The following is a 23,203-nucleotide window of genomic DNA, read 5'->3' on the forward strand; positions in this document are numbered from 1 at the left end:
AGGGTGGCAAATGTTATTAATTTGTTTAAGAAAGGGAGTAGGGATAACCCTGGGAATTACAGACCAGTGAGTCTCACTTCAGTGGTGGGCAAATTACTGGAGAAGATTCTTGGAGACAGGATTTATATGCATTTGGAGAAGCATAGGCTGATAAGGGACAGTCAGCATGGCTTTGTGAGGGGCAGATCATGCCTCACAAGCCTGATTGAATTCTTTGAGGATGTGACAAGGCACATTGATGAAGGTCGAGCAGTGGATGTGGTGTACATGGATCTTAATAAGGCGTTTGATAAAGTTCCTCGTGGAAGGCTCATTCAGAAAGTCAGGAGGCATGGGATCGAGGGAAACTTGGCTGTGTGGATTCAGAACTGGCTTGCTCATAGAAGACAGAGGGTGGTGGTAGATGGAGCGTCTTCTGCCTGGAGGTCAGTGACCAGTGGTGTTCTGCAGGGATCTGTTCTGGGACCCCTGCTCTTTGTGAATTTTATAAATGACTTGGATGAGGATGTGGAAGGGTGGGTTAGTAAGTTTGAGGATACAAAGGTTGGTGGTATTGTGGATAGTGTAGAAGGTTGCTGTAGATTACAACAGAATATTGATAGAATGCAGAGCTGGGCTGAGAAGTTGCAGATGGAGTTCAATCCAGAAAAGTGTGAAGTGATACACTTCGGGTGATCGAATTTGAAGGCAGAATATAAGGTTAATGGCAGAACACTTAGCAGTGTGGAGGAACAGGGATCTTGGGGTCTGTGTCCATAGATCCCTCAAGGTTGCCGCACAGGTTGATAGGGTTGTTAAGAAGGCATATGGTGTGTTGGCCTTTATTATTTGGGGTATTTAGTTCAAGAGCCACGAGGTAATGTTGCAGCTCTATAGAACTCTAGTTAGACCACACTTGGAGTATTGTGTTCAGTTCTGGTCGCCTCATTATAGGAAGGATGTGGAAGCTTTAGAGAGGGTGCAGAGGAGATTGACCAGGATGCTGCCTGGATTGGAGAGCATGTCTTATGAGGATAGGTTGAACGAGCTCGGGCTTTTCTCTTTGAAGAGAAGAGAAGGAGGATGAGAGGTGATTTGTTAGAGGTGTACAAGATGATAAGAGGCAAAGATCGAGTGGACAATCAGAGACTTTTTCCCAGGGCAAAAATGGCTAACATGAGGGGACATAATTTTAAGGTGATTGGAGGAAGATATCCCCCCTAGAGTGGTAGGTGCATGGAACGCACTGCCAGCAGAGGTTGTGGGGCATTAGGGACATTTTAGAGACTCTTAGATAGACAAATGAAAGATAGAGAAATGGGGGGGGGGGGGGGGCGATGTGGGAGGGAAGGGTTAGATAGATCATAGAGCAGGATAAAATGTCAGCACAACATGGTGGGCCAAAGCGCCTGTACTGTGCAGTAGTGTTCTATGTTCTCCCACATGGTCCTCCATTTCTCTATCATTGTAATATCTGGTAATAGCCGCAGTGTTTTGCACTCATTCTTTGCCTTTCACCCTTGCTCACTGGCAGTCTCTGTATCGCCACCTCTTTCTCAGCCACACACATTTCCCCATTTCTCTCTTTCTCTTGCAGAGGAATGCTCCTTTTGGCTGCCTCTCTACGGCAGTATGTGTTGCCGCCTTGCTGCCCAGCCTCGGTGTATGACACAGCATGTGATTACAGGCTTTTTAAACCTGCAGGTGAGTGTAATAGTCGTGGAGTCAGACCAGACAGAAACAGGCCATTCAGCCCACCACCTCCATCCTGAGCACGTAACCATCCATACTAATATCAGTGACTAGTACTTGCTCTATAATCTTCTGTGCCTTGGTAATTCAAGCCCTTTATCTCATTATCACATTTTCCAACTTTGGGTAATTCCTGTCCTATCAGAACTGGCTGTTTTTGACAATCTGTGGCTTTTGGCTTAGTTTTCCTCTCTCTGTTAGTACAGCCTCGCCTGGGCATGTTCCACAGTCCTGCTGTTAGCACCAAATAGAGTCATATTGCATGGGAACAGGCTCTTTGGCCCAACTCGTCCATGCTGACTGTGTTGCCCAGTGAGCTAGTCCCATCTGCCTGCATTTGCCCCATAGCCCTCTACGATCCATTTACTTATCTAGATGGAACCAGTCCTATCCTTTTCCATAACTATTTTAAAATTAGTAGAATTATGGTCACTGGTCCCAAGGTGCTCCCCCACTGACACTTCAGACAGTTGCCCTGCCTTATTCCTCAAGAGGATGTCAGGTTTTGCTCCTTCTCTGGTCTCACTGGATAATAGCCCAGGGATATCCTAAGTACTGCTGTGATGTTCTCCCTAATCAAAAAGGTAGCTCCCCTTCCTCTCACGCCTCCACCTCTATCCTTCTTATTCGAAGAGGTGACCAAGAGGATTAATGTGGGCAGGGTAGTCAACATTGTCTACGTGGACTTCAGCAAGGCTTTTGAGAAGGTTCTAAATTAGGTCAAGGCTAATTTAGATGGTATTAGACATGAACTTTCAAAAGTTAGCTGGGGGAGGCTGTTTGCAGGTAAAGGGATGTCTGACAGGGACGGAGAGTTCAGGGCCAGCATGTTCCAGTTAGACTGAAGGGTAAGGCTAGAGGAGTAGGGAGCCCTGGATGACAATAGAACCATAGAACACTACAGCACAGAAAACAGGCCATTCGGCCCTTCTAGTCTGTGCTGAAATGTTATTCCGCTAGTCCCATTTACCTGCACCCAGTCCATAACCCTCCAGACCTCTCCCATCCATGTATCTATCCAACTTATTCTTAAAACTCAAGAGTTAGCCCACATAGATATTGATATCTCTTGTAGATAGGGAGGTAAAGAAGGCTAATGGAATGCTTGCTTTCATTAATTGAGGTGCTGAGTACAGGAGTCAAGAAGTTATGATATCTTTATTAGTCACATGTACATTGAAATACCCAGTAAAATACGCCTTTTGTGTAGAGTGTTCTGGGTGCAGCCCGCAAGTGTCGCCACGCTTCCGACGCCAACATAGCACGCCCACAACTTCCTAACCCGCACGTCTTTGGAATGTGGGAGGAAACCAGAGCACCTGGAGGAAACCCACGCAGACACACGGGGCATAGACACATAGAAAAACTACAGCACAATTCAGGTCCTTCGGTCCACAAAGCTGTGCTAAATATGTCCCTACCCTAGAAATTACTAGGCTTACACACAGCCCTCTATTTTACTCAGCTCCATATACCTATCTAACAGTCTCTTGAAAGACCCTATCGTATCTGCCTCCACCACCGTTGCCGGCAGCCCATTCCACGCACTCAGCACTGAGTAAAAAAACTTACCCCTGACATCTCCTCTATATCTACTCCCCAGCACCTTAAACCTATGTCCTCTTGTGGCCACCATTTCAGTCCTGGGGAAAAGCCTCTGACTATCTACCCGATCAATACCTCTCATCATCTTATACATATCTATCAGGTCCCCCCTCATCCTCCGTCTGTCCAAGGAGAAAAGGCCGAGTTCCCTCAACCTGCTTTCATAAGGCATGCTCCGCGTTCCAGACAGCATCCTTGTAAATCTCCTCTGCACCCTCCCTATGGCTTCCACATCTTTCCGGTAGTGAGGCAACCAGAACTGAGCACAAAACTCCAATGGGGTCTGACCAGGGACCTATATATCTGCAACAATACCTCTCGAATCCTAAATTCAATTCCCTGATTGATGAAGGACAATACGCCATATGCCTTCTTCACCACAGAGTCAACCTGTGCAGCCGCTTTGAGCGTCCTATGGACTCGGACCCCAAGATCCCCCTGATCCTCCACACTGCCAAGAATCCTACCATTAGTACTATATTCTGCCAACATATTTGACCTACCAAAATGAACCACTTCACACTTATCTGGGTTGATCTGCATCTGTCACTTCTCAGCCCAACTTTGCATCCTATCTATGTCCCTCTGTAATCTCTGACAGCCCTCCAAACTATCCACAACACCCCCAACCTGTGTGTCATCCGCAAACTTACTAACCCACCCCTCCACTACCTCATCCAGGTCATTTATAAAAATCACAAAGAGTGAGGGTCCCAGAACAGATCCCTGAGGTACACCGCTGGTCACCGACCTCCATGCAGAATACGACCCTTCAACAATGACTCTCTGCCTTCTGTGGGCCAACCAGTTCTGGATCCACACTGCAATGTCCCCTTGGATCCCATGTCTCCTCACCTTCTCCATAAGCCTTGCATGGGGTACCTTATCAAACGCCTTGCTGAAATCCATATACACTATATCTACTACTCTCCCTTCATCGATGTGCTTAGTCACATCCTCAAAAAATTCAATCAGGCTCATAAGGCAGGACCTGCCCTTGACAAAGCCATGCTGACTATTCCTAATCATATTATACCTCTCCAAATGTTCATAAATTCTGCCTCTCAGGATCTTCTCCATCACTTCACCAACCACTGAGGTAAGACTCACCGGTCTATAATTCTCTGGGCTATCCCTACTCCCCTTCATGAATAAGGGAACAACATCCACAACCCTCCAATCTTCCCAAACCTCTCCTGTCTCCATCGATGACACAAAGATCATTGTCAGAGGCTCCGCAATCTCCTCCCTCGCCTCCCACAGCAACCTGGGGTACATCCCATCCGGTCCCGGCGACTTATCTAACTTGATGCTTTCCAAAAGTTTCAGCACCACCTCTTTCCTAATATCTACATGCTCAAGCTTTTCAGGCTGCTGCATGTCCCCACTACAATCACCCACATCTTTTTCCGTGGTGAATACTGACGTAAAGTATTCATTAAGTACCTCCACTATTTCTTCCGGATCCATACACACTTTCCCATTGCTGCACTTGATAGGCCCTATCCTTTCACATTTCATCCTCTTACTCTTCACATACTTGTAGAACGCCTTGGGGTTTTCCTTAATCCTGCCCACCAAGGTCTTCTCATGTCCCCTTCTGGCTCTCCTAATCTCTTTCTTAAGTTCCTTCCTTTTAGCCCTGTACTCTTCCAGATCTCTAACATTACCTAGCTCTCTGTACCTTTTGTAAGCTTTTCTTTTCCATTTGACTGGATTTATTATAGCCTTTGTACACCATGGTTCCTGTGTCTTCTCGTGACTCCCCTGTCTCATCAGAACATGTCTATGCAGAACTCCACACAAATATCCCCTGAATATTTGCCACATATCTTCTGTACTTTTTCCAGAGAACATCTGTTCCCAATTTAAGCTTCTAATTTCCTGCCTGAGAGCCTCATAATTCCCTTTACTCCAAGTAAGCGCCTTTCTAGGCTGTCTGTTCCTATCTCTTTCCAGTGCTAACGTAAAGGAGACAGAATTATGATCACTGTCACCAAAATGTTCACCCACTGAGAGATCTGACACCTGACCAGGTTCATTTCCCAATATCAAATCAAGCACAGCCTCTCCTCTTGTAGGTCTATCTACATACTGTGTCAAGAACCCTTCCTGAACACAGCTAACAAACTCCACCCCATCTAAACCCCTCACTGTCTGGAGATGCCAATCGATGTTTGGGAAATTAAAATCCCCCATTACAACAACTCTGTTATTCTCACACCTTTCTAGGATCTGTTTCCCTATCTGCTCCTGAATATCCCTGTCACCATTGGGTGGCCTATAAAAAACACCCAGTAAAGTTATCGACCCCTTCCTGTTCCTAACCTCCACCCACAGAGACTCCGTAGACAATCCCTCCACAACGTCCACCTCTTCCGCAGCCGTGACACTATCGCTGATCAACAGTGCCACTCCCCCACCTCTCTTGCCTCCCTCCCTGTCCTTCCTGAAACATCTAAAACCCGGCACTTGAATCAACCATTCCAGCCCCAGAGCCATCCAAGTCTCCATAATGGCCACCACATCATAGCTCCAAGTATCGAACCATGCTCTAAGCTCATCCGCCTTGTTGACAATACTCCTTGAGTTAAAATAGACACATCTCAAGCCTGTCTGAACACTTCACTTCTCTATCACCTGCCTATGGTACTTACTCCTAGCCTCCTCTATTTGAGAGCCAAACACCTCTTCCCCAATCTCTCCAGTACGGATCCCACCCCCCAACAACTCTAGTTTAAACTCCCCCCAGTAGCCTTAGCAAACCTCCCCACCAGTATGTTGGTCCCCCTGGGATTCAAGTGCAACCTGTCCTCTTTGAACAGGTCATACCTGCCCCAAAAGAGGCCACAATGATCCAGAAAACTGAATCCCTGCTCCTTACTCCAATCCCTCAACCACGCATTAACCTCCTCCTCATTCTGTTCCTATACCCACTGTCGCTTAGCACAGGCAGTAATCCGGAAATTACTACCTTTGAGGTCCTGCTTCACAACTTCCTTCCTAATTCTCTATAGTCTCTTTTCAGGACCTCATTCCTTTCCCTACCTATGTTGTTGGTACCAATATGTACCACGACCTCAGGCTGTTCTCCCTCCCCCTTCAGGATATCTTGGACGTGATCGGAAACATCCCGGACCCTGGCACCTGGGAGGCAAACTACCTTCCGAGTTTCTTTCCTGCATCCACAGAATCGCTTGTCTGCCCACCTGACTATAGAGTCCCCCATCACTAGTGCCCTCCTCTCTCCTTCCCTACCCATCTGAGCCACAGGGCCGAGCTCTGTGCCAGAGACACTGCCACTGTTGCTTTCCCCAGGTAGGCTGTCTCCACCAACAGTACTCAATCAGGAGTACTTATTGTCAAGGGGTACAGCCATAGGGATACTCTCTAGTACCTGACTCTTCCCCCTCCTGACTGTGACCCAATTGCCTGATTCCGATGGTGCCGGTGTGACCACCTGCCTATAACTCCTTTCTATCACCTCCTCACTCTCCCTGACCAGACGAAGATCATCGAGCTGCATCTCCAGTTCCCTAACACGGTCCCTTAGGAGCTGCAGCTCGACACACCGGGCGCAGACGTAGCCTTCCCGGAGGCAGGGAGACTCCGGAAACTCCCACACCTGACACAGAGTACAGGAAACCGCACTCATACTCCTTCCTTGACTCAAGTCACCCACCTTTCCTCGCCCCTTGACGCCGAAGCCCCTTGAGCCAAAGCCCAGAACACTCTGCTACCTCTCACTCCACTGCCCGCTCCGACGCTGCCTGCTGTGTAGGCGGTTTGCTTTTAAACTGCCGCACCGCGCCTGCACAGTCCAGCCCCCAGTCTACTGCTTAAAACTTATAAAACACTTATAAAAGTACCTTATAGAAAAATCTAACCCTAGTAATTACAACACTATTAAAAACTAACCCTTATAATTAAAACCCTAATAAAAATGATAAAAAAGAAAAACTTATCTGCTCCGAAGTCCTCCGAAGCAAGACCCACGAAGCTTCCGAAGTTTTTTTCTCTGTAGAACTATCAGTGCGTGAGCAATTGGGGAACAGTGACCACAGCTCATTCACTTTCAGAACAGCTACAGATAAGGATAGGCATGGGACGAGCGGGAGGGTTTTAAATTGGAGCAGGGCTAATTATGAAGGCACAAGGCAGGAACTAGGTAGAGTAAACTGGGAACACCTTCTTGCTGGCAAGTCCACGTCGAGCATGTGGAAAGTGTTTAAGGATCAAATACAGAGTACAGGATAGGTATGTCCTGATTAGAAGGAAGGATGTGAATGGGGAAAATAAGGGAACCTTGGATGTCCAGAGAAGTCATGAACTTAGTCAAAAAGAAAAAAAGGACAAGAATGTAGAGCTTCGGAAGTTAGGATCAGACAGAGCACGTGAGGACTATAGAGAAGCTAGAAATGAACTCAAGAAAGGAATTAGGAAAGCCAGGAGGGGCCATGAAAAGCCCTTGGCAAGTAGGATTAAGGAAAATCCAAAGTCATTCTATACCTACGTCAGGAATAAGGGGATAACAAGGGAAAGGGTAGGACCACTTAGGATAAAGAAGGGAATCCATGTTTGGATGCAGAGGATGTGAGTGAGGTTCTGAATGAGTATTTCTCTTCAGTATTTACCCAGGAAAGGGTCATGCAAGAAGCAGAAATTGGAACTGTGGGTGGAAACATGTTCGGGCATTTCGAGGTCAAGGAAGAGGTAGTGTTAGGTCTCCCAAACAGTATTAAGATGGATAGGTCCCTGCGGCCCGATGGGATATACCCCAGGTTACTAAGGGAGGAGAGAGAGGAAATTGCTGGGGCTTTGACCAGTATCTTTGTGTCCTCTTTGACCACGGGTGAGGTCCCGGATGACTGGTGAGTGGTTAATGTTGTTCCTCTATTTAAGAAAGGAACAAGGGAAAATCCGGAGAACTATAGACAGGTGAGTGTCACGTCAGTTGCAGGGAAATTGCTGGACAAAATTCTTAGAGATAGGATATACGAGCACCTGGAATCCAATGGCTTGATTAGGGAAACCCAGCATGGCTTTGTGCAGGGCAAGTCATGTCTTACAAACCCGGTTGAGTTTTTTGACAGGGTGACAAGAGAGATCGATGAAGGTAGAGCTGTGGATGTCATCTATAGGGACTTCAGTAAGGCATTTGACAAGGTCCCACATCGGTTAATCAAGAAAGTTGGGATGCATGGGGTCAGTGTGGATCCCGAACTGGCTTGCATGTAGAAGACAAAGGGTGGTGATTGAAGGGACTTACTCGGGCTGGAGGCCTGTGAGTAGTGGTGTTAGAACATAGAATAATTACAGCACAATTCAGGCCCTTCGGCCCACAAAGCTGTGCCGAACATGTCCCTACCCTAGAAGTTACTAGGCTTACCCAAAGCCCTCTATTTTACTCAGCTCCGTGTACCTATCTAACAGTTTCTTGAAAGACCCTATTGTATCCGCCTCCACCACCGTTTCCGGCAGCCCATTCCACGCAGGGATCTGTGCTGGGACCTCTGCTGTTTGTGATTTACATAAGTGACCTGGATGAGTATGTTGATGGGTGGGTTAGTAAGTTTGCAGACGATACCAAGATTGGTGGAGTTGTGAATAGTGTAGAAGACTGGCGACGGACACAGCGTGATATAGATCAGCTGCAGATGTGGTCAGAGAAATGGCAGATGGAGTTTTACCCGGATAAATGTGAGGTGTTGCACCTTGGTGGGACTAATGTCAAGAGGCAGTGCACTCTGAAGGGCAAGACCCTTAGTGTTGAAGAGCAGAGTGACCTTGGGGTGCAAATCCATGACTCATTGAAAGTGGCTACACAGGTAGACAGGGTGGGTAAGAAGGCTAATGGAATGTTTTCATTTATTAATTGGGGTATTGAGTACAGGAGTCAACAAGATATGATGCATCTCTTTAGAACTCTGGTTAGGCTGCATTTAAGGCGTAATAGGGATCTGGGGTCCAAATCATAGCTCAAGAGGTTGTTTCTCAGAATGGAGGCTGGTGACTAGTGGTGTGCCGCAGGGGTTGGTGTTTGGACCCTTGTTATTCATTATTTATATAAATCATTTGGATGTGAATGCACAAGGTTTGATCAGTAAGTTTGCAGATGACACAACATTTGGAGGTATTGTTGATAGTGAAGGAGATTATCGTAGATCACAGGGGGATCGTGATCAGTTGGGGAAGTGGGCCGAAGAGTGACAAATGGATTTCCATACAGATAAGTGTGAGGTGATGCATTTTGGAAAGTCAAACCAGCGTAGGTCTTGTACTGTGAATGGTAGGGCACTGGGGAGTGTAATGGAACAGAGGGACCGAGGAGTACAAGTGCAGAGTTCGTTGAAAGCGTCACAGGTAGACAGGGTGGTGTAAAAGGCATTTAGCACACTGGCCTTCATCAGTCAGAGCACTGAGTACAGGAGTTGGGACATTATGTTGCAGTTGTATAAATCAGTGGTGAGGCTGCACTTGGAGAACTGTGTACAGTCTTGGTCACCCTGTTATGGTTAAACTGGAAAGAGTGCAGAGGAGATTTACGAGGATGTTGCCAGGACTCGAGGGCCTGAGTTATAGGGAGAGGTTGGCCAGGCTGGGTCTTTATTCCTTGGAAAGTAGGAGAATGAGGGGTGACCTTACAGAAATGTTTAAAATTATGAGAGGCATAGGTAAGGTTGACGGTAACAGTCTTTTTTACCAGGGTAGGGGAGTCCAAAACTAGGGGCATAGATTTAGGGTGCGAGGGGAAAGATTTAAAAGGGACCTGAGGGGCAACTTTTTCATGCAGAGGGTGGTGAGTGTATGGAACGAGCTGCCAGAGGAAGCAGGCACAATAGTATCATTTAAAAAGCACTTGGATTGGTACATGGAGGGGAGGAGCTTCGGGGGATATGGGCCAAATGCAGTAAATTGGGACCAGCTGGGTGGGCCCTGTGGTCGGCATGGAATGGATTTTCGTAGGTCAAATATGATGGCAGAATACAGTATTAATGGTAGGACTCTTGGCAGTGTGGAGGATCAGAGGGATCTTGGGGTCTGAGTCCATAGGACGCTCAAAGCGGCTGCGCAGGTTGACTGTGGTGAAGAAGGCATATGGTGTATTGTCCTTCATCAATCGTGGAATTGAATTTAGGAGCCGAGAGGTAACGTTGCAGCTACATAGGTCCCTAGTCAGACCCCACTTGGAGTATTGTGCTCAGTTCTGGTCCCCTCACTACAGGAAGGATGTGGAAGCCATAGAAAGGGTGCAGAGGAGATTTACAAAGATGCTGCCTGGAATGCGGAGCATGTCTTATGAAAGCAGGTTGAGGGAACTTGGCCTTTTCTCCTTGGAGCAATGGAGGATGAGAGGTGACCTGATAGAGGTATATAAGATAAGAGCCATTGATTGTGTGGATAGTCAGGCTTTTTTCCCAGGGCCGAAATGGTTGCCACAGGAGGACATAGGTTTAAGGTGCTGGGGAGTAGGTATAGAGGAGATGTCAGGGGTAAGTTTTTTTACTCAGAGAGTGGTGAGTGCCTGGAATGGGCTGCCGGCAACTGTGGTGGAGGTGGATACGATAGGGTTTTTTAAGAGACTTTTGGATAGTTACATGGAGCTGAGAAAAATAGAGGCTATGGGTAAGCCTAGTAATTTCTCAGGTAGGGGCATATTCGGCACAGCTTTGTGGGCCGAAGGGCCTGAATTGTGCTGTAGGTTTTCTATGTTTCTATAAGGGACCTTGCCAGAAGTCTGACTAAAATCCATGCAGACAACATCCACCAGCTCTATCTTCATCAATCATATTCATGACCTCCTCGAAAAACTCAATCAGGTTAGTAAGACATGACTTGCCCTGCACAAAGCCATGTTGACTGTCCCTAATTAGGCTATGGTTTTCCAAATGCTCATAAATCCTATCCCGAAGGCATGTCTTCTGAGGAAAGGTTGAACGAGCGAGGGCTTTTCTCTTTAGAGCAAAGGAGGATGAGAGGTGACTTGGTAGAGGTGTGTAAGATCATGAGGGGCATAGATAGAGTGGACAGCCAGCACCTTTTCCCTGGGCAGCAATGACCAATACCAGAGGACATCCGTTTAAGGTGAGAGAAGGAAAGTTTAGGGGAGGTGTCAGAGGTAGGTTTTTCACACAGACAGTGGTGGGTGCCTGGAATGCATGGCCAGGGGTGGCGATAGAGGTTGACACAATAGGAACATTCAAGAGACTTAGACAGGCATGTGGATGTAAGAAAAGTGGAGGGTTGGGGGGGTTGTGTAGGAGGAAGGGTTAGATTTATCGTGGACTAGGTATGTATGAGTCGGCACAATGTGTGGGACAAAGGGCCCTTAGGGTCATAGAATACTACAGCTCAGAAACAGGCCCTTTGGCCCATCTAGTCCATGCCAACCTGATCTTCTGCCCAGTCCCATTTACCTGCACACAGACCATATCCCTCCAAACCCCTCCCATCCATGTACCTATCCAAACCTCTCTTAAATGTTACAATTGAACCCACATCCACCATTTCTGCTGGCAGCTCGTTCCACACTCGCACCACCCTCTGAGTGAAGTAGTTCCCCCTCAGATTCCCCTTAAATATTTCAGCTTTCACCCTAAACCTATGTCCTCTAGTTCTAGTCTCACCCAAGCTTAGGGGAAAAAGCCTGCATTCATTCATCCTATCTGTACCCCTCATAATTTCATTCTCCTGCACTCCAGGGAATAAGGTCCTAACCTATTCAACCTTTCCCTATAACTCAGGTCCTCAAGTCCCAGCAACATCTGTGCAAATTTTCTCTGCACTCTTTCAAGCTTATTGATATCTTTCCTGTAGGTAGGTGACCAGAACTGCACACAACACTCTAAATTTGGCCTCAGCAATTCAGCCGTACTGTGCTGTACTGTTCTGTGTTCTCAGAATCCTCTCCAATAGCATCCCTACCACTGACATGAGACTCACTGGTCTATAATTTTCCAGGATTATCCATTTTTCCCCTCTTGAACAACGGAACATTAGCTACTCGCCAGTCCTCCGGGGCCTTACCTGTGGCTAGAGAGGATGTGAAGAGATTGGTCAAGGCCCCAGCAACCTTCAGGCCCATAGAACCATAGAACAATACAGCACAATACAGGCCCTTTGGCCCACCATGTTGTGCTGCCCTTCAAACCACACCTAAGACTATCTAACCCGTTCCTCCCACATATCCCTCTATCTTAAATTCCTCCAAATGTTTATCTAACAATCTCTTGAATCTGACCAACGTATCAGCCTCCACCACCACCCCAGGCAGCACATTCCATGCACCAACCACTCTGGGTGAAAAACCTCCCTCTGACATCTCCCTTGGACTTCCCACCCATTACCTTAAAGCCATGTCCTCTTGTTTTGAGCATTGGTGCCCTGGGAAAGAGGCGATGGCTGTCCACTCTATCTATTCCTCAATATCTTGTGTACCTCTATCATGTCTTCCCTCATCCTCCTCCTCTCCAATGAGTAAAGCCGTAGCTCTCTTCTCTCTCCTCATAATCCATACTCTCTAATCCAGGCAGCATCCTGGTAAATCACCTCTGCACCCTTTCCAACGCCTCCACATCCTTCCTATAATGAGGCGACCAGAACTGGACACAGTACTCCAAGTGTGGCCTAACCAGAGTTTTATAAAGCTGCATTATTACTTTGCGGGTCTTAAACTCGATCCCACGATTTATGAAAGCTAACATCCCATAAGCTTTCTTGACTACCTGTGAGGTGACTTTCAGTGATCTGTGGATATGAATCCCCAGATCCCTCTGCTCCTCTACACTGCCCAGAATCCTGCCATTAACCTTGTACTCTGCCTTGGAGTTTGTCCTTCCAAAGTGTACCACCTCACACTTCTCTGGATTGAATTCCATCTGCCACTTGTCAGCCCAGCTCTGCATCCTATCAATATCCCTCTGTAAGCTTCGACAGCCCTCCACACTATCCACAGCACCACCGATCTTTGTGTCATCTGCAAACTTGCTAACCCACCCTTCCACCCCCTCATCTAAGTCATTAATAAATATCACAAAAAGTAGAGGTCCCAGAACCGATCCCTGTGGGACACCACTAGTCACAGCCCTCCAATCCGAATGCACTCCCTCCACCATAACCCTCTGCTTTCTACAGGCAAGCCAATTCCTAATCCACACAGCCAAGCTTCCTTGGATCCCTTGGCCTCTGACCTTCTGAAGAAGCCTACCATGCGGAACCTTATCAAACACCTTACTAAAATCCATGTAGACCACATCCACTGCACTAGCTTCATCAATCTTCCTGGTCACCACCTCAAAGAACCCTATCAGGCTTGTGAGGCAAGATCTTCCCTTCAGAAATCCATGCTGGCTGTCTCTAATCAGTCCATGATTCTCTAAGTGCTCATAGATCCTATCTCTTAGAATCCTTTCTAACAGCTTACCCACCACAGACGTAAGGCTCACTGGTCTGTAATTCCCTGGACTATCCCTACTACCTTTTTTGAATAAGGTGACAACATTCGCCACCCTCCAATCCTTCGGTACCATCCCTGTGGACAACGAGGACTCAAAGATCCTAACCAACGGTTCAGCAATCTCCTCCCTCGCCTCACGAAGCAGCCTGGGGAATATTCCGTCAGGACCCAGGAACTTATCTGTCCTAATATTTTCTAACAATTCCAACACATCCTCTCCCTTGATATCTACATACTCTAGAACATTACCCTTACCAACACTGACCTCAGCATCATCAAGACCCGTCTCCTTTGTGAATACTGAAGAGAAGTATTCATTGAGAACCTCACCCACTTCCACAGCTTCCAGGCACATCCTCCCACCTTTGTCTTTAATCGGACCTACCTTTACTCTAGCCATCCTTCTCTTCACGTACAAGAAAAAAGCCTCAGGATTCTTCTTAACCCTACCCACCAAAGCCTTTTCATGTCCCCTACTCGCTTTCCTCAGCCCTTTCTTAAGTTCCTTCCTTGCTACTCTATATTCCTCACGAGCCCTGTCTGATCCTTGCTGCTTACACCTTATGTATGCTGCCGCCTTCTTCCTAACTAGTTGTTCCACCTCTCTCATCACCCACGGTTCCTTCACCCTGCCATTCCTTCTCTGCCTAACCGGGACAAATTTATCCCTAACATCCTGCAAGAGATCCCTGAACATCGACCACATCTCCATAGTCCATTTCCCTTCAAAAATGTCATCCCAATTTACACTCCCAAGTTCTCGCCTTAGCCTCATAATTCGCCTTTCCCCAATTAAATATCTTCCCATCCTCTTTGCTCCTATCCCTGTCCATGACAATTCTAAAGGTTATGAAGCAATGGTCACTGTCCCCCAAATCCTCGCCCACCGATAGATCTGTCACCTGACCCAGTTCATTACCCAAAACTAGATCTAATATGGCATTCCCTCTAGTTGGCCTGTCAACATATTGTGTCAGGAATCCATCCTGGACACACTTAACAAACTGCGCCCCATCTAAGCATTTGGCACTAAGTAGGTGCCAATCAATATTTGGAAAGTTAAAGTCTCCCATTTTCATAACCCTGTTATTTTCGCATCTTTCTAAAAACTGCCTCCCAACCTGCTCCTCAGTATCCCTACTGCTACCGGGGGCCTATAGAATACTCCCAGGAGGGTAACTGCTCCTTTCTTGTTCCTAACTTCCACCCATATTGATTCTAGAGAGGATCCTCCTACATTATCCACCCTTTCTGCAGCTGTAACAGTGTCCCTGACCAGTATCGCCACCCATGAACTTACCCAGCTCTCAATTCATCTCCCTTATTCCTGCTGCTTCTTGCATTTTAAGCAAATGCACTTTAGCCCATCTGCCTTGCTACTTTTATAGCTGTTTCTCCTCCCTCAAAGCCTCTCTACCTGTCAGATCTGACTTTTCCCCATCCCCTTCTTCCTCTGACTTACTCCTCCGGTTCCCTGCCCCCTCGCAATCTAGTTTAAACCCACCTGAACCACCCTAGCAAACCTGGCTGCAAGGATATTGGCCCCCCTCAGGTTCGGGTGTAACCCGTCCTCTCTGTATAGGTCCCACCTTCCCCTGAAGAGATCCCAATGATCCAAAAATCTAAAACCCTCCCTCCTGCACCAACTTCTCAGCCACGCATTTATTTGCCACCTCCTCCTATTCCTACCTTCACTATCACGTGGCACTGGCAGCAATCCTGAGATCGCTACCCTTGAGGTCCTGTTCTTCAGCCTTCTGCCTAGCTTGCTAAACTCACTTTTCAGGACCTCATCCCTCTTCCTACCTATGTCGTTGGTACCAACATGAACCACGACTTCTGGCTGTTCTCCCTCCCACTCTAGAATCCTGTGGACCCGATCAGTGACATCCCGGACCCTGGCACCTGGGAGGCAACATACCATCCGGGATTCATGCTCACTGCCACAGAACCTCCTATCTGTTTCCCTGACTATCGAGTCCCCTATCACCACTGCCTTCCTCTTCTCCTCCCTTCCCTTATGATCAGCAGGATCGGCCCCAGTGCCAGAGACCTGGCTACTGCTGCTAGGCCCCGGCAGGTCACCCCCCCCCCCCCCCCCCCAACAGCTTCCAAAGCGGAAAACCTGTTATAGAGGGGAACAGCCTCCGGGATCCTCTGTACTATCTGCCTGTTCGTTTTCTTTTTCCTTTTCTCTCCCCCGACAGTCACCCTTCTATCCGCTTCCTAAACCCTAGAAGTACCTGCTCTAAGGGGGGTGACTGTCTCCTGATGCACAGTATCTACATAACTCTCTCCCTCCCTGATGCTGCGCAGTGTTTGAAGCTGTAACTCCAGCTCATCAAGTTTGAGCCGAAGTTCCTCCAGCCTCAAGCACTTACTGCAGATGTGGGCATCGTGGACCACAGCAAGGTCCACGGACTCCCACATCAAGCAGCTGCAGCACACCACCATGTCCTCCATCTGAACTAATTCTATCTTTCTCCCCCCTAGTTTTTTCTACTTAAAAATCTATAAACAGATAACAGGTAAAACCTTATCTTTACCTACTTACCAGCTACTCACCCGCCTTGCCCCTTTACGCCTAAGCCCCATCTTAACATTCTTCAAGAGACCCAACACTACCTCTTTCTTTATTTCAGTGCCCTAACATATTAGCATGCTCCACACTGATCTTCCTATCTTCTACATCCTTCTCCTTGGTAAATACTGATGCTAAGTACTCATTTAGGACCTTGCCCACATCCTCCACCTCCAAGCATGTTCCCCCTTTGTACTTGAGTGGTCCAACCCTCTCCCTAGTTATCCTCTTGATCTATGTATAGAATGCCTTGGGATTCTCTTTAATCCTACTTGCCAAGGATTTTTCATGGCCCCTCCTGGCTTTCCTAATTCCCTTCTTGAGTTATTTTCTTGCTTCTTATTAATCCACAGGCATTCTGTTTGATTTTAGCTTCCTGAACCTCATATGTTTCATTCTTCTTCTTGACTAAACTCACCACCTCTCTCGACATCCAAGGTTCCCTCACCCTGCCATCCTTGTCCTTCCCTCTTACTGGAACATCCCTGTCCTGTACTCTGTGCAGTTGGTCTTTAAGTACCCTCACATTGTCAGATGTGGACTTGCCCAAAAACAGCTGTTCCCAATTAATTCTCCCTAGTTCCTGCCTAATGCTCTTGTAATTTTCCCTGCTCCAATTTAATACTCTCCCACAAGGTGCATATTTATCCTTATCGATAGCTATCTTTGAAACTTGAGTTGTAATCACTGTTCCCTAACTGTTCTCCCACCGAAAGGTCAGTCACCTGGTGAGGCTCGTTCCCCAACACCAGGTCCAGTACGGCCCCTCGTCTCGTTGGACTATCTACATACTGATTTAAAAATCTCTCCTGGATGCACCTAACAAATTGTGCCCCGTCTAACCCTCTTGCACTAAGGATGTCCCAGCCTATGTTGGGGAAATTGAAGTCACCCAGGACCACAACCCTGAGACTCCCTCTTCTTTGTAAATTCTCCATCAACTTGGCACCAAACCTGAAGGTGTCCCTCCTTTCATCTTATACCCCTGGTGCCCACCCCCACCCCCACTGCCCTCCGAGTCCTCCCCCCTTCCCTCCCCTTTCATCGGTGACACGGCTTCTCCTGTTTCATCTGTTCTCTTTCTGATGCAATGCAGCAGCTGGTTGGGGACCTGCACAACTGGACCAGGGTGTTCTGCGTTTTACAAGGAACAAATCTCTTATGTTATTATTCACCGGAGGAAGTGGAGGCCAAGGTAGAGGCTGCCTTCACCATTGCAATAAACAAGGTTTGTATATAGTCTCCATACAGCCTTCAGCAGCTCCCCGAACACTCCTATAAATAACCCTGTTCCTGCCATGACTGCCTGATTGACACTGACTCCCTAGAGCCAGCTTCACACTAATGTGTTCCTGTGCCTGGTGTACAGAGGGCAGCTGGGGCTGGGAAGGGTTTCTGTACAAAGTGAGACCTTGTGTTGTTCCTGAAATTTTCTTGGCTGAGAAGAAGGCTATTTGGCCCATCAAGTGTATGCAAGTCCTCATGGAGAATTCCACTGGGTTGTTGCCCACTCTTGCCCCAGCGCCCTTCATCTCATCCTCAAGTGCAGATCCAATTGCCTTCTGAAGGCCCCAATGATTCTGCCCCCACTCCCTGCACAGGAGGTGAGTTCTGAGTGGCAAGGTCCTGAGGGATCACCACAGGATGGGTTGGAGAGGTTGTGTCCTCTTGTGGGAGAACCAAGAATTAGGGCTTTGAAGATGAGGTCACCAATTAAGACACAGCTGAAGTTATTTTTTTTTCTGTGATAGAGTTGTAAAGCACAGTCTTTGTAATCCTTCCTCAAAGGGTGGTACAACAGAGTCTTTGAATATGTTTATGGCAGAGGTAGGCAGATAGAGTCAGGGGTGAAAGGTTACTGGGGGAGGTGGGGGTGTGGATGAGTTTACGATCAGATCAGCCTTCACTGTGACACAAAAAAACTCTGCAGATAGAACATAGAACAATCACAGCACAATTCAGGCCCTTCCACCCACAAAGATGTGCCGAACATGTCCCTACCCTAGAAATTACTAGGCTTACCCATAGCCCTCTATTTTACTCAGCTCCATGTACCTATCTAACAGTCTCGTATCAGCCTCCACCACCATTTCCGGCAGCCCATTCCACACACTCACCACTCTCTGAGTAAAAAAAACTTACCCCTGACATCTCCTCTACACCTACTCCCCAGCACCTTAAACCTATGTCCTCTTGTGGCCACCAATTCAGCCCTGGGGAAAAGCCTCTGACTATCTACCCTATCAATACCTCTCATCATCTTATACACCTCAATTAGGTCCCCCCTCATCCTCCGTCTGTCCAAGGAGAAAAGGCCGAGTTCCCTCAATCTGCTTTCATAAGGCATGCTCCGCATTCCAGGCACCATCCTTGTAAATCTCCTCTGCACCCTCTCTATGGCTTCCACATCCTTCCTGCAGTGAGGTGACCAGAACTGAGCACAGCACTCCAAGTGGGGTCTGACCACGGACCTATATAGATGCTGGAATCTGGAGCAATACACAAAAAGTGCTGGAGGAACTCAGCAGGTGAGGCAGCATCCACGGAGGGAAATAAACAGTCAATATTTCGGGTCAAGACCCTTCATCAGGACTGGAAAGGAAGAGGGCAGAAGCCAGAATAAGAAGTTTGGGGGAGGAGCACACACAGGCAGGTGACAGGTGAGTTCAGATGATGGGCAAGTCCAGGTGAGAGGAGGAAGGTAGGTGAGTGAGGGAGGGGAGAAGATGTAATAAGCTCAGAGGTGACAGGTAGAAGAGGCAAAGGGCTGAAGAAAGAGGAATGCGGTAGGAGAGGGCAGTGGACCATGGAATAAAGGATGGGGAAGGGGAGGAGAGGAGATGGGCAGGTCATCAAGGTGGGGGAAGGGAGCCACAGGAATGAATGAAGACGGAGAAATGGGGGAGAAAAAAAGAAGGGGTGGGGTTACCGGATGTTAGAGAAATCGATGTTGAGGCCGTCAGGTTGGAGACTCCCAAGGCGGAACATGAGGTGTTGTTCCTCCAACCTGCATCTGGCCTCAACGTGGCAGTGGAGGAGGCTGTGGATAGACACGTCAGTATGGGAGTGGGATGTGGAATTGAAGTGGGTGGCCACCGGGAGATCCTGGCTGTTGCGGTGAACGGAGCAAAGGTGCTCAACAAAGCAGTCTCAGATGTCCTGGAATGGAAAGCCTCACCATAGGAACAGCTGCGGAGGAACTGGGAGAAGGGGATGCCATCATTAAAAGTGGGAAGAGGTGTAGTCAAAGTAACTGTGGGAGTCAGTGGGTATGTAGAAGTCTGTGATTAATCTCTCTCTGGAGATGGAGACAGAGAGATCCAGAAAGGGGAGAGAGGTGTCGGAGACAGACCAAGTGAATCTGAGGGCAGGGTGGAAGTTGGAGGCAAAGTTGATGAAATTGATGAGCTTAGCATGGGTGCTGGAAGCAGCCCCAATGCAGTCACCAGTGTAGCGGAGAAAAGAGTTGGGGAGCATTACCGGTGTAGGCTTGGAACATGGACTGTTCCATGTAGCTGACAGAGGCAGGCATAGCTGGGGTCCATGTGAGTGCCCATGGTTACACCTATAGTTTGGAGAAAGTGGGAGGAGCTGAAAGAGAAGTTGTTGGGGGTGAGCACCAGTTCTGCCAGACGGAGGAGGGTGGTGGTGGAGGGCAACTGGTTGGGTCTGTTATCGAGAAAGAAACGGAGGGCCTTAAGGCCTTCCTGATGAGGGATGGTAGTGTACAGAGACTTAATGCCCATGGTGAAAATGAGGCGGTCAGCACCGGGGAACTGGAAGTCGTTGAAGTGATGGAGAGCATGCAAAGTGTCACGGACATAAGTAGGAAGGGACCGAACCAAGGGGGACAAAATGGAGTCAAGATATGAGGACACGAGTTCAGTGGGGTAGCAGCAGGCAGAAACAATGGGTCTACCAGGGCAGTTGGGTTTGTGCATCTTGGGTAGGAGTTAGAAACGGGCAGTGCAGGGTAGGGGAACTATAAGGATGGAGGCTGTAGAGGGGAGGTCTCTGGAGGCGATGAGGTCAGTGATATTGCGGAAAACAATGCCCTGATGCACCTTGGTGGGGTCCAGGTTGAGGGATGAGTAAGAGGAGGTGTCCGAGAGTTGACGTCTGGCCTCGGCAGTTAGAGATAAAGAGATTCAGAGTGGGCAGAAGGCCAGGATGAGGTGACCAAGAGGAGGAAGAGGGTTTAAGGTGGGAGAAGCGTCATCAGTGGGGGGGGTGGGGAATCCTTGCCAAAGAAGTAGGCCCAGAGACGGAGGAGGCGAGAGAAGAGCACGGCGTCATGGTGGACGTGGATCTCGTTGAGGTGCGGGCGTAGGGGGACAAAGGTAAGGGTCCTGCTCAGGACAGAACGTTCATCCTCAGGAGGGTGGAGGGTTGGAGGGGTCGAAGGAGAGAGGAGAGTTAGAGGGGTCAGGGAAGTTGGGGTGGAAGGAAGTAGGGGGCTCAGAAAAGTGAAAGGGGGTTGAGGGGTGGAGGGAGGCTTGGGGGACCAGGGAAGGTGGGGTGTGGTAATGAAAGCAGAGGAGCAGTAGGACCCAGCGGTGGTGTGAGAGGTCTCAGCCCGGAGAGAGCAGGGGCTGCAGCCCCGGGGGGGGGGGGTGGTCATGGCTGAGGTCAGGGGCTGGGGCTGAGGTCCGAGCTGGAGGCTGGCGTTGGGGGCCGCGGCCTGGGGACTAGGGCTGAGGTAGGAGGCCGGGGGGTGGGGGGGTGGTGGGGGGAGGGGAGCGGGGGGCCTTGGTTGGGGGTGCCACGGCGGGGGAGCCGGGACTGAGATCGGAGCCGGAGGCTGGGGTGGGTGGGGCCATGGCCCGGGGACTGGGGCTGAGGTCAGAGGCCGGTGGGGGTGCCGCGGTGGGGGGCCAGGGCTGAGGTCGGAGCCGGAGCCTTCACCTATTGACTGGTGGGGCAGGATCATGGCTTAGTGACTTGCTCCATCTCCTCAGTTATGTGGTCACAGGGAAAATGTAAAAGCTACACAAAGACAATTGCCCAGCTCAGGAATGAACCAGGGTCGCTGGAGCCAGGAGGCAGCAGCCCTAGTGCACTACCCCAGACTCCCAAACTGCTGCCCTTGGGATTCACATTGACAGGCAGAACTTTCATGAAAATGGGGAGGAACGTGCATTTAACAACCTGCTCTCTGGCCTCTCAGATGGGCGTTTTGACTAAATGCACGTTCTGGGTTAGTAACGTGAGAGTGAGTTGCCAGCGTTTTGCTGCAGTGTGCTTTGTTTATTGGAAGCCAGCATATTTGACCAATAATAATTCAGTTTTTTGGTGACATAACAGAGGGTTGATGTGAGGAGAAATGATGTACGTAAATGATATATGTAAAAGGTATTTGATTACGTGTGATTTAAGAGGTTTGTCAGACAGAAACCCATGAGTAAATAGAGTGTCATTGTACTGGATGGGTATATGGAACTGGGGCTGTGGAAAACAGGTTGCCTTCAGACTGGCAGAGGGTTGAAAATGAGGTCCCCTTCCAGGCACATATTAATAACTGGGTCTTCACGTAGAGATTATTTCAAGATTTGCAGACCCCCAAAATCCCATCCCTCTGTGGAGAAAGTGTTTGTATGTTTTAAAGCACTTCACCCCACCCACCAACCCTGTGTCTGGTTAGCAGGGAATATTGTGTATTGTAACCTTCCTGACAATGTTTCTTTTTCAGAAACACGTATCAGAGCAACAGGAAAAGAGCCAAGAGAAAATCTAACTGCATCTCAATCACAAATCAGTTTGCGGGTGAGGAGGTGACACACACCCTGGTCACCGACTCTCTGGAGGAGATGCACAGGTGGATGGAGGCTTTCTGGCAGCACTTCTATGACATGAGTGAGTGTTTAAAGAAATGAAGTGTGTACTGCTTTTGTATTACAACAGGCTGGAGCCCAGGATTCCCCATAGGACAATAGTAACACTGTAAAACATCACATTCTCCCAGTTCAATGCCACCCTGATGTTTCTTTATCCTTAACTCCAAGGGAGAATTCTCATTCCCACAGCTATCCTTTGATGTTGCATCCTCATTGGCTTTGCTACTCCATATGGGAACCACAGATTTCCTTGTGTCAATCCATCTGCTTCCTGATTGTCCTTCCAAATCACTTGAATCTTAATCATAGCATCATAAACGTTTGCCACAAAATTTATGAGCTAATTGATCTTCTCACCAAGTTCCTCACCTTGTTTTTAAATCTCTCCGACCCTGATTCCCTCTGTTAATGCAAGTCAGGGAACAGATGTCACAACCATCTGGTTTGGCCTCCAATAGAATCATGACATGAGCCTAACCCAAACCCTGTACCCATCAACCAAAACATAGAAAACCTACAGCACAATACAAGCCCTTTGGCACACAAAGTTGTGCCGAATATGTCCCTACCTTAGAAATTACTAGGCTTACCCATAGCCCTCAATTTTCTAAGCTTCATGTACCTATAGAAGGGTGGGTTAGCAAGTTCTCAGACGACACAAAGGTCGGTGGTGTTGTGGGTCGTGTGGAGGACTGTCAAAGATTGCAGAGGGATATTGATAGGATGCAGAGCTGGGCTGACAGTGGCAGATGGAGTTCAATCCGGAGAAGTGGAGGTGGTACACTTTTGGAAAGGACAAACTCCAAGGCGAAGTACAAGGTTAAAGGCAGGATTCTGGGTAATGTGGAGGAGCAGAGGGATCTTGGGGGTTCATATCCACAGATCACTGAAGTTGCCTCACAGGTGTGATAGGGTAGTTAAGAAAGCTTAAGGGATGTTAGCTTTCATAAGTCTTGGGATCGAGTTTAAGAGCCACGAGGTAATGATGCAGCTCTA

The 23,203-nt window shown here is 48.3% G+C and overlaps 1 protein-coding gene across 1 annotated transcript in view; it reads left to right on the forward strand.

The window, feature by feature from the left end:
- Nucleotides 1–23,203, forward strand: part of LOC127586603 (rhotekin-like) — a 138,012-nt gene that overhangs the window by 78,207 nt on the left and 36,602 nt on the right. The window contains exons 8-10 of the mRNA XM_052044702.1: nt 1,577–1,683; nt 17,470–17,601; nt 22,076–22,226. Coding sequence (XP_051900662.1) covers nt 1,577–1,683; nt 17,470–17,601; nt 22,076–22,226 — 390 coding nt within the window. The remainder of the gene's footprint in view (nt 1–1,576; nt 1,684–17,469; nt 17,602–22,075; nt 22,227–23,203) is intronic.

This window comes from Pristis pectinata, chromosome 2 (assembly GCF_009764475.1).
Source record: "Pristis pectinata isolate sPriPec2 chromosome 2, sPriPec2.1.pri, whole genome shotgun sequence".
NCBI lineage: Eukaryota > Metazoa > Chordata > Chondrichthyes > Rhinopristiformes > Pristidae > Pristis > Pristis pectinata.